The sequence below is a fragment of the Rhamphochromis longiceps genome, linkage group LG7, assembly GCF_057381845.1.
Source record: "Rhamphochromis longiceps isolate RC_006_pf linkage group LG7, R_longiceps_female_GT1.1, whole genome shotgun sequence".
Lineage (NCBI taxonomy): Eukaryota > Metazoa > Chordata > Actinopteri > Cichliformes > Cichlidae > Rhamphochromis > Rhamphochromis longiceps.
The window spans coordinates 48,851,809-48,869,178 of NC_140563.1; the positions used below are offsets into that span (position 1 = coordinate 48,851,809).

Here is a 17,370-nt window from a genome sequence, read left to right on the forward strand (position 1 = left end):
AGCACTGCATGTACAAGGATGCCAGCTGCCGTTAAACCCCGGAGGAGAAGAAACTGTGTCCCAGAATTCATAGCGCAGCCCAGCTCAGTTTCCAACAATGGCGGCAGCTACTTAGTTTTAATGTTACTCTTATTATTCTTTCTGGTCACAAAATAAACGTTTAACATATTTTATGTTAATGTAGCTGTGTAAACTTGAAATATCTGCTCAGTTTATCAAGACACCACATATTTTCAAAAGCGCTCCGACATTTTCAGAGACGTCTGTTACCCACTAGCTCGATAGCTAGCCGGGGGCAAGGCTCACTAGAGCCCGTGAGAACACCGGACTCCCGGCAGATTGTTTTCAAACCCACCACCGTCTTTCGCTACTCAGGTTAAACATGATATATAAGTCACTTAGATAACTTAAAAATGTTAGTGTTTGGCTTTTTTCAGTATTTGTTCCTGAGTAAATCGGTTTGGCTGAGATCAATGTTATAGTTTTTACACAGCTGAATAAACGTCAAGCAGACAACTGATTATCAGAAGTGTGAGATGCTCGAGAATTTACTCCGGTGTCCTGTTATATTTTAGATAGCAAGGAGCAGACGGCTGAGTTTATTAAACTCCACCGAAACAATCTGCAAATTTCATTTACATTTAATAAACTATCATCTTGTCTTTATTTTTAGTTACCACATACCTTAAACACTTAAAGCTGTAAGCTAATGATAGTTATATAAGAGCAGATGCTGCTGGTGCAATAAGCTGTACGTTTTACGTTCAATGGATGATGATCTGATTAGTCGACTAATCGCAAAAATAATGGGTGACTCGTCGACTATCAAAACAATCGTTTGGGACAGCCCTATTCTCAACCCAGTTTATCTCTTTATTACCACAGTACAGCCATCATCTGCTGGCTGCTTCCAGCAAACAAAGTTCCATGTGACAAAACTCAGATAATCTCCACCTTATTTCATCCGATCTCTTGAGTTCATGTACTCAAATGGAATCTACAGTCACCAGGAGTGACTCAGTCCAGTATTGCACCATCTGGATGTGGAGGGTTTGCATCATGATTTGACAAATCTGCTGCAACTGTGTGATTATTATTATTATTTTTTTTTGGTCATTTTAATAATATGGGCCAAAATCTGAGGAATTTTTCTGGCATCCTTTTCTAAAAAAAAAAAATCAAAGTAATTTTAATGGCAAAAAAGGTCCTACCCTGGATTAGCAGGCTGTACCTAATATAGCAGCCGTGTAGTGTATTATTGGTTCTAGTAATATTTAGTAAAGAGTTTATTTCTCTATTTTTTTTGGTTGTTTTTCACATGTTGTTCACTGACATTTGTTAAATGTGACCAACTGTTTTTACCATGCAGTGAGCTTTTACTACATTCTCAAGTGCCTTCTATTCTATGAACAGCTTTTTCTTTTTTTGGTTCAGTCAGGTTCACTCATAAAGGGGTCATTTCTGCAGATACCTTTAAAAACTGTCAGAAATGTGATTTTAAAAATGTTTTTTCACCTTTCTACTTTTTTTTTTTTTTTTAAACTAGTAGCTTGTGCTTGTAGACAAAACTCACACTGCTTTAAATGTGATGAGATCAAATAAAAGTAATCTTTGTTTGTTTGTTTATGTTCTTTCACAGGCTCTTTAGCAACCCAACCACCCAAAATTGCTGCCTCAATCCCATCTGCCCCAGCAGCATTTCCAAGCCTTGGTCTTACTCCAGCAGCTGCTTCCAGTTCTCCATCCCCTGCTACTTCTTCTGCCGCTGCACCGTTCAGCATTGTTCCAAAAGCTCCTGTGTCATCAGCAGCATCAGGCTTCACTTTCTCCATCCCAACTACCTGCTCCACTTCAGGCCCTTCAGCTTTCTCCCTGGGGGGTTCTGCACCTTTTGGCTCAGGGTCATCCGGCTTCTCTTTTGCTTCGAAACCTCCCTCTGACACTCCCTCTGCACCTTCAGCTTTTTCTTTCAACAACCTTTCTGTCAAACCATCAGCAGCACCAGCTCTAACTCCTCAGAGTCTTGCTAAACCATCAGCAGCACCAGCTCTAACTCCTCAGAGTCTTGCTAAACCATCAGCAGCACCAGCTCTAACTCCTCAGAGTCTTGCCATCCCTGCGTCCCAGTCTGCAGTGAAACTGAATCTAAATGACAGGTACTGAACTATCACGTGTTTTTCACAGTATTAGTCCTAAGATGTCGATTTTTGTCTAAATGTTTAAAAATTGGTCTGCTTTTTCCAAAGATTTTCAACAGTGGAGACTACACAACCTCCTTTCTCCTTTAACTCCCCACTGTCCAAAACGGTTGCCACGACTTCCAGTAGTTTAACTGCCCCTCCTTCTTTGGCCAGCAAACCACCAGCTATTTTAGGTAAGAAAGGTGTTGTATTTAATGTAATTAAATTTATGTTGTAGTTTTTCTTACAAAGGTCCTCTTGGAATCTTAATTGCAAATGCATGTTGTCTGTTGTTCCAAATGTGTATCAGCTCCAGTGCATCCAGTTCAAACCAGTGTCTCTCCAGCAGTTGTCCAGAAACCTTCTCCTGCTGTCCAGACCCGTACCCAGGCTCCACAGGTCTGATCTCTTTGCTGCGAAGAAAGTTTACTGTTCTTATATCAAATAGGTTTCTTTCAGTGATGTGGTAGACTTTTTCGATAGATTAAAAAAAACAACCTTTTAATCACAATTCACCAATGACACAAAATGATGATGATTGGTGTTAAATTTGGTCACTCCCAAAGGAGGTGTTGTCATATAGAGCCCTGGATACGTAAGCAATTAACTAATTGCAGCAAAAAATATATTCACAAATCCTAAATAAAGTAACACAAAACAAACTTCTGTTTAACTGTGCAGTCACTGGTTGCTACTGGCAACAGACTTCAACTAAAACAAAGTGAAACAGACAGATTAAAAGTAATATCAGATGACAGGCATTTTGATATATTTTTTTTAGTTCAGACTGTTTTTTGTGTTTGTTGCTGACAGTGAAAAGTAACTTTTGATATACTTTTCATGAAAAAGCAGGCCGGTGTCAGTGTGAAGGCCCTGGAGAAACAGCTACAGCAAAGGAAAGACTCTGATCCCATCATGGCTGGCATATTGGAGGAGGTGAGACATATCATGTACTGTCATGCCATGTAGCAGTGGTTTGTCGGGGAAGAAATGCTGGTTTTGTCGTGTGAATGCTTTAAATCTCTAATATATGGGTTCTTGAGCTTGTAGAGAAAAGAAAGTGATAAAATGAAATGCACCATATCAAGTGTGGACCTCAATCAGAATGCTTTTTAATTATATAAACTAACAAATAAATTATATAGAGAACATATAATACTACAATATAATTATACCAAATACATAATAAATAAATGCGACTGAGCAGAGTTGAAGGTGCTATGATTTTCACTGTGAGTAACCAGGAGGAAGAGGATTAGAAATGAGTGTTAGGGGGGACAATTCAGGTTGAATGTGTTACTGACAAAACTGTCCAGTATATCCACTATCTCACCTCTGCACATGTCCAAAGCATCTCAAATGATGTTGAAGACAGAGCTGCCAGGCAGGAGGAAAAGTCCTCAGAGGAGCGTTATAGATCCAGTTAGGGCTGTTCGATATAATGATATATATTGGATGACGATATAGAAACGTCTATCGTTTCATTTTACGCTATCGTTTGTTTCGTGCTGTCGCAAAATAAACTGTTTACGGCAATATTTTTTCATCGTTTTGATGGTCACTGTAGTGGCTATATTAATTTCTTAAAGTTCTCTCTTTCTCTTATTTAATATAACCACACTACAACAACGACGGTAACAGCATCGCGTGTCCGCTTGTTTGTTCCACGTAAACCTTTCACAATAAAGCTCAAGATCCTGTTGAGACTTTTCAAAATAAACTGAATCACGTGAAAGAGCAGATTATTTACGGATGAGAATTAAAAAAGAGCCGCCAGGTGCTAAAAAATAAACCTTAGACTCGAATGTTAGAACAGGCTTTTCCCCGCAGCACGCCGTGTAATAAATACTCACAAAGAAAACGGCGGCTGTTACAACTTGTGTCTAAAAATGTATCGTTTCATGCATCGGTTAAAACACTCGACTCCAGCTACATGACGCGCAGCTGGAAACACTTCCTGCAAGACGAGCCGCCCGAGATTCACAGAATTTACAGAAAATGTTAAATTTCTGTGATTTATATCGTTATCGGACGATAAAATTCTTATACCGGGATATGAGATTTCGGTCATATCGCACAGCCCTAGATCCAGGGCATCCAGAGCGTTGGTGGGACAGAGTCACATGCTAGGGACAGGGTTAAATGGAGGCAGATCATCTGCTGTATGAACCTGTAAAGCAGCTTGAAGAAAAAGAAGAAATGAATACATTATTTGTTTAATTGAGCTAAGTTGTTTCTTGTGTTTCGGGTGCTATAACACAGTAATTTCCCAACATTTGGGATCAATAAAGTACCTTCTTATTATTCACATTAATGTTATATGGAGGGACAAAAGATAACAAACAAGTACATATTAATGTCATTATTTTATAAGGATACATCAGATTAATTATGTGCAATAATGTGTTTCGATAAATAGAGCAATAGGCATAGGTACATTAGTTGAAAAGTTATATCACCAGCTTTAATGGTGCAGGTGTCTAGTTAGTAACTAGTTCCAAAGACTTGACATACAAAGTTGTAGGATTTACGAAAAGGTAGTGGACTTTATTCAGGACACCACATGTGGTGTCTGGCAGAACATTACTAAACATGTCTCTGACTTGCCATCAGATCGCACACTTCCAGAAGGAATTGGATGACCTTAAGGCACGAAGTGCAAAAGCTGACTTTAAGGTTGGTGCTGATGAGGAAATGAAGGAGTTGAGGAAAGAGTCGGAAGACCTCCATATTTTCACCCTGGAAATCAAGGAAACTACAGAGGTAAGACAATGATTGAAACGCTGAGTCCTGTTCACAGACTGCTCTTCTTCCTTTTAACATTTGATGTTGAGAAAGCCAGTAAAAATCATTTCGAACAACCTTAAATTCTGCAACCATAAGACTTCAACCACTGTGACTTTAGAGTCCTGTCTGAAGCAGTGTTTGGAAGATGGTGTCACTCTAGGTTGATAAATCATTTAAAACCTCCTTTCAAGCCTTTTTGTGTGTGTGTCTGTAATCTTTAGTCACTCCATGGTGACATTGGCACACTGAAAACTTCGCTACTGGAAGGCTTTGCTGGGGCAGAAGAAGCCAAGACCCAGAGTGAACTGAGCAAAGACAGAAATTACAGACAGCTACTTTACAAAAAGCCTCTGGACCCACGCAGTGAGGAACAGCTCAAGGTGAGAAATAAAATGACAGATTACCCCCAAATTGTTTGCATGAATTGACAGTTTTAAGGTTTTACATATTCTTATAAAAATAATCTCCTTCATCATGTATATTTGATCTTTTTTTTTTTTTTTTTTTAAATTCAGGAGATTCGAAGGCTATACCAGTATGTTATGTTCACTGTGGAGGATGTTAATGATGTCTTGGATGTGGAATGGGAGAAACACTTGGAGAAGAAGAAAAAGCAGAAGTGAGTTTTAAAGAAAATGGCAGATAATCCCACCAGCAGTTTGTGTGTTGGATAGAAAGAGAGAATAAAAAATTGGATGGAGTATAATTTGTTATTAAATAAATCTCTTTACAGACACATGGTTGTGCCTGGACGTGAGGGTCTGTTCACTACACTGTCCAACAATCTGTACATCATCAACCAGCAGAAGAACAGACTGGACCAGCTGGTTAAGGAGCTCAATTCACTACGCCTCTACAGCAAAACAACCACTCCTGCTAGAAGTCCTGTGACAGCAACGACAGCTAGGTAAGGCCTGGCTGCAGAATGTGGGGGGAAAAAACAGGGATTTAAGAGGATATTAGGAGTTAGTTATGTGCGGTAGTTTAAGGAAAGACTTAAGTTTTAAGTTAACCATTATCTATGGTTTATAAGTCAGTTTTTAAGTTATTAAAAAGGGTTTTAGTCAGCTTAAACATCATGTATGGTAAAGAATGGTTCCAAGCAGCATTCCTTATAATGTATGGATGTTCACATGCTTCCATTTGCTCCTATTGGATAAAAACACCATGTTTTTGTGTTGTTATTAGTTTGGAAAATGACCTTGAGACTTTAAGAGATGCTCTCCTGAAAACCAGGCTGGACCCTACCCCTTCTAAGACCAAATCTCCAGGTATTGATTTTTTTCCCTACCGTCTGCATAAAAACAGCACAGGATATATTTAATCATTTCAGTATATTTTTCAGTATATTTCAGTATGTATGATGTCTCTGCAGCTGTCAAGATATCACCAGTTAAACAGTCCCAGCTGCGCAACTTTCTCTCAAAGGGACAGATGCCTCCTGTCCGCTCAACTGCACCAGGTACTAGAAATTTATGGTTACATGAAAGTTTTATCCTAAATGTTCAAATGATTGTGGATTTCGCCTTTTGAAAAAGTATACAAAAAGCCTGATTTTAAAGTAAAGGGATGTTAATCAAGCCCTCTTAGTGTGTTTCATAATAAATCATAGTAAATGTGAGTGCTAATTTCATGTCGACAGTAGCTTTTTCCTCACAACTGCAAATGCCAAATTCAACACCCGCTTCATTTCAGTGATATTAATATTGAAATCCCTATGCTGATGCTCATACTGTGGAATGCAGCAGCACCTCACATATTGGAATTGAAATGTATTTATTCATTTTTCTGTTTCAGCCAACCTATCTCGCTCAGCCTTCCTTTCACCTAAATACTACGAGGACTTGGATGACGCGAGTTCAACATCTTCCCTGTCCCAGTCCCTGGAGCCTCACCCGCCTCACTTGGAGCAGGAAGAAGAGGAGCTGCAGACACGGCCCCCTCCCATGTCCTCCATACCTCCAACATTGTCCACCCCCCGCCACCCAACCGTTGTGAGGACCCCCTCTATCCAGCCGGGCTTCGGAGCCATCCAGTCCACCCCTTTATCTAAAATTCAGTCAGGACAGGGTATGGGCTTTGGACTCAGCCCTATTGCCAGCCCCAGTAAGTAAATTATACCAACTGTTGCTGTTCATAAAAAATTACGAGGACGCATTCATGAATCATAAATGACTTCAAGTTATAATGCCATATTTTACTGAACATAAAGTAATGTCGCTAGTCTTAGATGTGGATATTTTTTGTAGATATTGATTACTGCATTAATATTCCAGTTCCAACAAATAAGATCAACCTCAGCGGGGCTGAGAGCACGGCTCTCGCCACAAAGACAGTCAAGCATGGAGCTCCACCAACCGAGAGGACCGCACCCATCACCATCTCTGCCCAGCAGGCTGCAGCCAATGCTGCTTTACGCAGACAGATGGCCAGTCAGTTGGGTAAGTAACATTGTGCAGCAGTCAAAATGTATTTATTTGTTTTTAAACAATGAGGAAGATGTGCACATTTGTTTTTAGCTACAGTGGGCATTTGGGGATCTTTTAAGTATTGTTTTGTTATTCCCTCAGTAATTCACCAGGGGGAGACAAAGACTTAAAGAACAGATAATATGTAACTGTTAGCTCATTACCACATCCTGCCTGAGAGTAATTTGCTAAAATGTTTCCATGTAAACAGAGCAGGCTTAAATAAACCTGGAGACATTCAGTTTGATTGCTTCTGTCTCATCTGGTACCTTTTTTTCCAGCTGTGAATTGCTCTAATATGCATGTGTTTATATTCCAGCTGTGATCAATACTTCACTGACAGAGTCCACCTTGAAGACTGTTCCTCAGGTGGTCAATGTTCAGGAGTTCAAAGACAAGGGGACTCCTGTGGTGGTTCCTTCCAACATCAGGTAAAACCTAAAACGAAGGTCACTTCTCACCTTCTCACCCCCACTCCTTTAAAGGCAATTGAGGGAAAGCAGATAAAATGTGTCAAGGGTAAACTACAAATACGGCAAGACTATAGCTTCCAAATAAGATAGTAAACCCCAAGTAGAAGTCTATTTGTTTTTATTTTTGGTCAGTGTTACAAACTATTCCTCTGTATAACTGTAAACGAGATTACTGGCATTACCTAAGACTTATTATTTGTAGCTATTAAAAAGAATCAGTTAGAAAATCAGTTAATAACCAATTCCTTAAAGATTAGCAGATATTTAGACATAGGTGTGGGACACTTGGATGTACTTGATCAACATGTAGTTGAAACATTTTTGATGTATTCTTATTTTAATAATCACTAACATAGTCAGTAATATGGGGGTGATACTATAGCTTAACTGGGTGACCAGGCAAGAGATATGGTAAAGGCTGCTGCGAGGGACCCTTGCCATAAACATACCACTAAATAATGTAAATTTAAAAATATTTTTGTGCCATGTGAAAACTGTGCCCTCTTATGGTTGTGTTGATGTCCCCAGCTCCTCGGTACCAGATCCAGGATCTCAGGTCTTTGCAACAGTTTCTTCCAGTCAGGCCAAACGGGTGAGTAAATCCATCACTCACCAACCTGTCATTTTGTCTTTGACTTTCTTGTTACTGTTACTTGGGTGACATATTAATTCAAATTAAATAATCTTCACAACACAAATCTCAGTTGACTTGCATGTGAAATATTTGAAACCATTTTTATCTATATTTTAAGGAATAAATAAAAACTTTAAATTGAAAAAAAAAATCATGTAAAAAAACTTTACCTTTCATGTGGTTTTGTACTTTTCCAAGGAGTGCCACCACAAACAAGTGTCTTCAGTATATTTTTATGTGTCCATGTGCTAAATAGTAAAAGTTATTATAAAGGTATATTCATAGCTTTATGTTCGTCTTCTCACAACTTTCAAGAACATTCAGCATGTGAGAATTCACAGTTTGCTGACAGTTTTTCCTGTGAAGACCATTATCAAGATGGGTGAGAAATGTCCCACCTCCCACCCATGTTGATGTTACAAATTACAGTTGGGTGACAGGGGTACTCCTCGCAGAAATCCTGTTCTTGTGTAGCTCCAAGTTCATGTGCTGCACGATTACCTATAGACATTTGTTTTGTTTTTTTCTCTATATCTGCCTTAAGTTTATGTCTTAGTGGACTTGAGCTTTCACCTGAAACAATCCTGTGTGTGTTATATTTTTTAAATCGTGAATGCATCATAGTAGTGTTGTTTTTCTGTAAGGTTAACAGTTAGGCTGTAATATTAATTTCATACATGTATTTAAAACTGTCTCGGCAGAATCCTGTCCAGGGTGTCCAAAAAATGCCTGCAGAGACTACAACCATCCCACAGAGCAGTTTTGTTTTTGGTAAGCACTGTTACTTACACACACACACACACACACACACACACACACACACACACACACACTGTAAAATCCTGACATTGACTATAAACTTTTTCTTTCAGGTCAGCCGTCCAAAACTGATGCTTCTGTTGCTACTCCTAGCTCAGCTGAGCAAACCAGCAGCAAGGGTTTTTCTTTCAATTCAGTGTGAGTTGATGTTTATAAATATAATATATTTTTAATGGCCCAGCAGTATTTTATAGATTATACACTATGTTTGTGATTATTTTTGTTCAAGTAATATCTATCCACTTATTAAGACTAAATCATTATTTTTGTCATAAAAAGACACTATAATAGAAAATGTTTTAAAACACATTCCTCTAAAGGCCAACTTATTTTGTAACCTGCACTCGGGGGTGTATATGAAATGCATCCTCTCACAAAGGATTTGGGCCCGCTTACTAAAGCTTTCCATCAGCTTACAACTAGGCTTGACTGGGTGGTAATAGCTCCTGGAGCAAAATCATAAGTTGTGTACTGAAAGAGTTCTCTAATGTAATCCAAATCTAGCCTAATAGGTGAGCAAGTGTTTACATGGCTGTATTGCTGAGATTGGCTGGTTAATCCAGCATTTTTCACACGTAAATATGTCTTGTTACAAAATATAATGAGCATCTCACTGTTGCTGCATTTAAACTTAAATGGTGTTTTATTTTTTTTTTTTCAGGTCCTCAAGCTTCAGTTTTGCTTCAGTTACACCAGGAGCTGGAATGCCACAAGGTACAAATGATATAGCAGCTTGTTAGGATAGATGTAGGAGCTGTGAGATTACTGATGCACATTATTTCTGTTTTTCTTTCTCATGTTTCTCCAGTGAAAGATGCAAGTAAATTCTCTTTTGGTGGAAATGGTAAGATGGTGTTTGGCCAGGCTGGAGAAGAGTCATTCTCCTTTACCTCAAAGTCCACCTCCCCTGGTCTTGGCACTGGGTCTCCCACTTTGGCTCCAAACGCAACAGTTGAAGGTGCTAAACCCACCTCGACCACAGCCACTCTGAGGATAGAGCCACAGCCTCCAAAGACAGCTGGTGGCGAGACTCTGGGCATTTTTTCTGGACTAAGGGTGGGCCAAGGAGAAGAAGCTAAAGATTCCTCCACCAAACCTGCTGTGGCAGCATTTACATTTGCGGACACTGGACTTGGCAAGGGCAAGGGAGCGACACAGTTTAGTTTTGGAACAGGTCTTCCAAAATCTGGAGAAGATTCTTCAGCACCAGACTTGTCCGAAGGGACCCCGTCAGGCAGTCTGTTTAAGCCTCCTGAATCAAACGCCAAGCCAGCCTTCTCCGTTCCACAGTCTAGCTCAGCCAGCTCAGCTTTCGCCTCATCTTTCAGTAGTCTTCTTGCAGCTGCACCAGAGACGCAAGAAGAACCAAAAGCTGTTCCTCAGTCTTCAGTACCTGCTTCGCCCCCTATAAAAGAACCTCCCACCAGTGAACCTGAAGTAGAGAGCACCAGTCGTCCTGTGATACCTGAACCTGCAGCACCTGCAACCACCCAGACCCCTGCAGTGTCAACACCTGCTCCTGCTTTGGCCGCACCTGCCCCTACCCCAGATCCTCCCTCGACTTTCACTGCACCAAAAGAAGTAAACCCTCCGGCACCATCCAGTGCCCTGTCCACAACAGAAACCACCCCAGAGCCATCTACCACTGCTACTGTACCCTCTTCAACTGCTGCCACCGCAGCACCTGTATCTCAGGCAGCACCTGTATCTCAGGCAGCTCCACCAGCATTCCAGATCCCCACGTCTGACAAGCCAGGCTCCATTTTTACTCAGCCCGCTCCTGCAACTACAGACAGTAGTTCTGTTGGAGTCACACCAGTTATCAACACAGCTGCCCCAGCTGCAGCTACTCAAACCTCTACCGTTGTTAGTAGTGCAACAGTGACTGCTGTGAATAACGTGTTTGGGCAACCTGCTGCACCTCCAGCTTCCTCTGCACCAGCATCAACAGGATTCAGCTCAGCTGGGTTTGGTACATCAGCTGGTTTTGGCAAATCTGTGTTTGGCCAGGTTAGTGGCTTCGGCCAGCCTGCAAGCAACACTGGAACATCGAGTGGATTTACTTTTGGACAGTCTGCATTTGGAGCGACTTCTAGTAGTGCAACTACTGGCGGAAGTCTTTTCGGTGCTTCTACTGCTACCAATGCAAGTTCTTTCTCCTTCGGGACGAGCGGTGCTAACACAGTAAGCAGCACTGGCACTGGGCTGTTTGCACAAAGCACAAACCAGGCTTTTGGCCAAAGCTCTGGATTTGGACAGGGATCTGTGTTTGGGAGTAACACCACCACATCCTCATCTTCAGGATTCAGCTTTGGACAACCGTCAGGTGAGTCCGATTCTGGACGTGATTGGATCAACTTCAGAGCTTTTAAAGAAATCATTGGCATCTTTATTTAAAACTACTGTAAGTTCTGTGGCTTTTTATAAATTGGAAAAATGACACCAAATGTCAGAAAGAAATTGGTATTGAAAATTCTCTCATTTTGCACCCGCCTAACAGAGACCACACTGTGTCACCGACATGATGAAATGATCAATAACCAGAGCTTCTCGGCTGCATGCTGTTCAGTCACATTTGACAGTGATTATACTAACACTGTCTGACAGCTTATGAACTGTGATGTCTGTAAGGTTAGTGGGCAGTGGAGGATGTGCAAAGTTTTACACTCGCTCTGGCTGACCTCCACATGTTGTGGTAAATGTGGCACTTGTGTTTGAAATGGTATCATCTTGCAGGAAAGATTTGTGGTGTACTGTCAGCCTGAGTGGGATGGCGGGTGTTGTGCCATTCCCAAAGCTTCTATAAATTCTCAGAGCAGTATGAGAATGCCACAGCTGATGTCAGTGCATTAACTCAGCAGTTAGTCCCAGCTTGGCATTCCTGATTTCATACTTTATGGGGGGGGGTCCCACTTTTCACTCTGTAGTGATGACTATAAAATGGGCCTGGCATCAAGGGCCAAATGCAGTAATCTGATCTTGTCTGTGTTAATTGAATTTGTCTTTTGTTCTCAAACAGGTTTTGGCTGCTCTTCTGCCAACCCGGTGTTCGGCCAGCAGTCTAGCAGTGGCAGTGGATTTGGACAGGTATGACCCATCTTTTTTTTTTTTTCTTTTTTCTTTTTTTTTGTTAAACCAACTTTGGGAAATTTCTTGAATTCCCTTTCTTCTAGACAAATTTTTGAATTAATGTTTATCTCCCAGCAGCAGCCGTCATCTGGGAGTCTCTTTGGTTCCAGTTCAGCCAATACAGCAGTCTCATCTGGTGGTGGAGGATTTTTCAGCGGCCTAGGAGGCAAACCAAGCGAGGACGCTGCCAACAAGAATCCATTTGGCACCACCTCCTCCACTGGAGTGTTTGGACAGTCTGGTCAGACAGGTAGGCTAAGATGTAATAAAACTGCAGATTAACTAGAAAATTTGAACTGTAGTTGCCGATTTATGTCAGGTTCAGAAATATTTTCATCATTTTTGTTCAAGACTTTGTTCTGAGTCAGCGGTAACTACTTTGTCAAAGAACAAACCAAATAAACCCAGATCATTTTATTGTTGTGTAATTACATTTACCTGTCCGTCTTCTAGGTACCAACAGTCTCTTCGGTAATAGTGGTGCCAAGACCTTCAGCTTTGGACAGTCCTCCTTTGGGGAGCAGAAACCTACAGGGACCTTCAGCACTGGTGCTGGAAGTGTAGCATCCCAGGGCTTTGGCTCATTCTCTACACCATCAAAACCAGGTACAGCTTTCCTTGTAATTTTAATGCATTTGTTCTTCACTCCCTGCTTTTTAGTCTTGATATATTTTCACACGTTTTGAAAGTTGTGCATAGCTAGTTGTAATTCACAGGTAACGTTTTATAAGATTTATTGCTGCTGAGATTTTAAAACAAGACTTGTTTCTATGTGCTGTTCCCCATTGCTTTGGAAAGAGCGTATTTTTGGTGAAAACTGAGAATTTTTTTGTTATGTTAATTTAAATAGATATTATAGACATGAACACAGGGCTTGAAAGCAGAGTTTAAAAACTGTCAATATTTCATTTTGGATTTGCAGCTAAAAAACATATGTGCAAACTTTAAGACATATTTAGGAGTTCTTGTAAAAGTACAAACATCGACAATAGAAGGATCCTTTCTGTCAGACACACACAGTAGGCAACAGAGAGACAACAATGAAGACATCATGTATTTTTTTTCCCCTGTTCAAGTAATATCTATCCACTTATTAAGGATAGACTAAATCATTCAGTGGTCTTTCTAAACTAGATCATTTGGTGCTCTCCTGCTGGTGGCTGTATTTGTACATGAGTAAAAGGGAAGGTTTAAAAGACAGTAGTTGGACCTTCTATGATCCCTGGTTTGGAGACGGTGGCACAGGCAAAAGGACAGAAGGCAGACCTGGAGGTAGCAGAGCTGAAGATGCTAAGATTTTGCTTGGGAGTGACAAGGAGGGACAGGACTAGACATTTGTATATCAGAGGGACAAGTGAGGTTGAGCCGGTGGTTGACAAAGTCAGAGAGGAAAAACTGAGTTGCTTTGAACATGTGTAGTAGAGGGATGGTGGGTATAATGTACAAAAGATGTTGAATTGGCAGCTGCCAGATGGGAGGAAAAGATCCAGGAACCAGGAAAACCACAGAGAAGATTAATGGAAGTAGTGAAGGAGGACATGCAGAGGGTTGAAGTGACAGAGGTGGATGCTGGGGATATTGTGAGAAGATGGAGGCAGATGATCCGTAAAGGGAGCAGCTGAAAGAAAAGGATATGTCTACATTATGTATATCATGATTTAAATGTTTCTACATTTGTTAGTCACACCAGAAATACCAGTTGTTAAGCTAAATAATGCATAACAATAATGATTTCATTTTGTAAAACAACAGTTACCTGTTTGTTCAAAGCCGTAGCCCATCTTTTTCTGTGATGGGAACTTGTAAACAAGTGAGGTTGGAAACTATGTCGATGACAAAAGTGCAAACCAGTGCATGTCTGAAACTTTGATGTAGAAAGTCAGTCACCGTATGTCGGCTGTGTCAAAGGAAACTGACATATAACCATGCAACTGAAGCCGTGTGTAACCACACGATGCACGATTATGTGGACAAGAGAAGAGAGCTACTGATTCTACTGCTGCAAACGTTGGGCGGGGGGAGTAAGCATGAAACTGTGATTAGTTCTTTCGCATTTCTTTCCAGGCCCTGGCTTAAGGGCTCTGGTTCATTGATGTGATAGTTCAGTGATAGTTAGATGACTGCGGTAGAAACGGTTTTAATACTTGGCAGCCAGTTCTTGACATTGCTCTCACCTTTATCATCTGAGCTCTTATCTCCTCACCCCTGAGGACAGAATAAACTATGAGGTTGTCAAAAGCTCCATTGTTCCCCACAGAATATTATGCAGTGCCAGTCTTCTCCATTGCCAAGTCACAGTGTATGACCTCAAAGATCTGATGTTTATTTGAATCGATTCATATTTACGACACAAATGATGCGTTTAATCTACAACTATTTATTTATAATGAAATGACTGCAGTGTCTTCTTTTTTCATGGTAGTGTATCCAATCTCAGCTTCTGCATCTGACATCCCTTTTGATCACTCAAAAGCAACTATATATAGTAACTTTTCATCACTCTTTAACAACTGCCTCTTCACAAACAGACCATTTTCCCAGTGTCTGGACACTGAGGTTTTGCTCTCCCATAGGAAGAAGATGTGTCAGTGACATCACGTCTGTTAAGTAAAGGCAATAACACGTGTGAATAAGCTTTTTGTATAAATAGAAATTTGTTATGGGTGAAAATTTTCCTATAACAAATGAACTAATCCATCCCTATACCATCATGGATGATTGCCTTTGCAGAGTGCTGATTTCAAAAGTCAGATGGTTTCTTATACTCTTTAACCTGGGTACACGATGAGTAGGACTTTGAAAAAGAAATTCAAATTTTATTTTTCAAATCTGTCTCTCAATCAAAGCAAACAACAAAGAGTCATTTAAACCACATCTTAACTGCTCACGCTACCTAAAAACTTTCCATTTCTAAATGAGGAGAAGACTGAGGATGTTGCTTTTGGTCGCCCCGAACAGCTCAGTAACTCGCTCGCACTTTTGGCACTTTAGGGTTTTAACCTTTAACCTTTTACCAGGAATTTGGATCTTATTTTTGACAGTGGTTTCAAATTCGACGGACAGATTAGCTCTGTGGTCAAAGCAGGGTTTTATCAACTCGGACAGTTGGCCAAAGTCAAGCCCTATCTACCTTGAGAGAGTTATCCATGCTTTTAATTGTATTTGCCCCAACTATTGTACCTCCCTTTTTGCAGGCCTGGGTCACTCTGCTATCTGAAGTTTACAGTTAGTTCAAAATGCAGCTGGTCGACATCTTACAGGGGCAAAAATGTGAGAGCACATTGCCCCAGTTTTATCCTGTCCTCATTGGCTCCCTGTCCCTTTTTTTTTTTTTTCTTTTTGAATTGATTTTAAGATGCTATTGCACACCCCCCCCAAATTTATCTGAGCTTTTAAGTATCCACGCTCCACTTAGGGCACTAAGGTCTTCCAATCAGATGATTTTGGATGTTCCCAAGACAAGGCCATTTTGGTTCTAGGCCCTGTCTTGTGGAACCGCCAACCCCAAAACATCAGATCTGTTTGTAGTGGAGAGACCTTCAAGTCTTTACTCAAAACTCACCTGGTCTTCCTGGCTTTTAGCTCGAGTTGAGTAAAGACATCTCAGTGCATTCCTATTTTTATTCTATTTTTATTTTAGCGTATTTTATCTATTAATCCTTGTGTTTTGTTCTCACTGGATGAACCTCTAAAGCATTTTAGTCAAGAACCATGACCATGGGATAGTTTTCCACTTCTGCTCAATGCATCTTAAATTAAGCTCAGCCTCTAACAGGCAGCACTGCGTTCGACCCTCATTTAGATATGGTTTTTGGTGACTGATCAATTGGTGACTGATCACAGCATTCAAAGGGTTCCTGATTTCCACCCGAGAAATGTGCGGTTCCCATGCTGCGCTGCCTGAGGGCCTGAATCTGTTACAGTGTTAACACAAAGAGACAACCACTCACGCTCACTTTCACACCTACTTTCAAATTTAGAAACACCAACTAACTTAAACTCATACATGTCTTGGATATATAATGTAATTTCCTGTAAAAGTTGAATTCCTCATATTCTTTGCACTCTTACTTTGAGAAACATTTTAAATGGTTCAACACATTGGTGAACCCCACCATGTTTTTCTTAATCTATCGAGATGATGCGCTGATTATTTTCAGTCAATTCTTGGAGAACTCATTATTATACATTTAAAAGTGGTCTTTATTGTGTAAATCACTTCTGAATAGAGCTGGGGCGCTATGGATAAAAACCAGTGCAGGCGTAGTTAAATTCGCCCTTAGAGGGCTGTTTTAAACCAGGAGAAACCCTGTCTACATCACATTGTAGTTTGTCTGAAAACATCATGTAAATTTAAAAACCGATATGCTGATACTTTGCTGCTCGTGGCCATGAGTAGTCATAGTAGTAGCAGCTATTCAAGCTGTACCTCAGAGCCTCTGGGATATTGGTAACCCTCAGCACACTAATTCTCCATCACTGGCCATGCAGGGGGAATGTATTCTTGTTACATTAGCTCAATCAATTATTTACTGGGGCATGCTGCTAGCCAGGCTGTAATTTCAGTACACTCTTTCTCTCCTGCCAATCAGAGGCTTTGAATTGGTGTGAAGTACTCATCATGCTTATAACAGTTTACTGCTCCAGAGGCTGTGCACAACAATACTGTAAATGCCCACACGTGTACTCAGGTAGCTTCTGATGAGTTACAATAGGGGGATATGCAATTTTTTTTAAAAAAATTTTAAATTTAAAACATAGCTAAAATACTTTTTCTGTCTTTACCTAGGAATTTATTTTCCTTTTTGGAAGTGCCAGCACTAAATTCAATTTATGTTTCTTCATATGAGTCCAAGAAGAACTCTAGATTAAATTTTAGT

The 17,370-nt window shown here is 40.4% G+C and overlaps 1 protein-coding gene across 8 annotated transcripts in view; it reads left to right on the forward strand.

Moving 5' to 3' along the window:
* Positions 1-17,370, forward strand: part of nup214 (nucleoporin 214) — a 32,948-nt gene that overhangs the window by 10,182 nt on the left and 5,396 nt on the right. For 2 of the 8 annotated variants that reach the window (XM_085414004.1, XM_085414007.1), the window contains exons 12-32: positions 1,640-2,156; positions 2,247-2,374; positions 2,491-2,579; positions 3,030-3,116; positions 4,794-4,943; positions 5,189-5,347; positions 5,483-5,586; positions 5,701-5,874; positions 6,156-6,238; positions 6,343-6,429; positions 6,765-7,073; positions 7,244-7,408; positions 7,755-7,866; positions 8,437-8,500; positions 9,244-9,313; positions 9,415-9,499; positions 10,023-10,075; positions 10,170-11,687; positions 12,381-12,448; positions 12,566-12,740; positions 12,944-13,096. In XM_085414004.1, the coding sequence (XP_085270130.1) occupies positions 1,640-2,156; positions 2,247-2,374; positions 2,491-2,579; positions 3,030-3,116; positions 4,794-4,943; positions 5,189-5,347; positions 5,483-5,586; positions 5,701-5,874; positions 6,156-6,238; positions 6,343-6,429; positions 6,765-7,073; positions 7,244-7,408; positions 7,755-7,866; positions 8,437-8,500; positions 9,244-9,313; positions 9,415-9,499; positions 10,023-10,075; positions 10,170-11,687; positions 12,381-12,448; positions 12,566-12,740; positions 12,944-13,096 (4,350 nt within the window). The remainder of the gene's footprint in view (positions 1-1,639; positions 2,157-2,246; positions 2,375-2,490; positions 2,580-3,029; positions 3,117-4,793; positions 4,944-5,188; positions 5,348-5,482; positions 5,587-5,700; positions 5,875-6,155; positions 6,239-6,342; positions 6,430-6,764; positions 7,074-7,243; positions 7,409-7,754; positions 7,867-8,436; positions 8,501-9,243; positions 9,314-9,414; positions 9,500-10,022; positions 10,076-10,169; positions 11,688-12,380; positions 12,449-12,565; positions 12,741-12,943; positions 13,097-17,370) is intronic. The other 6 variants (XM_085414005.1, XM_085414008.1, XM_085414006.1 and 3 more) reach the window with 4 other exon arrangements.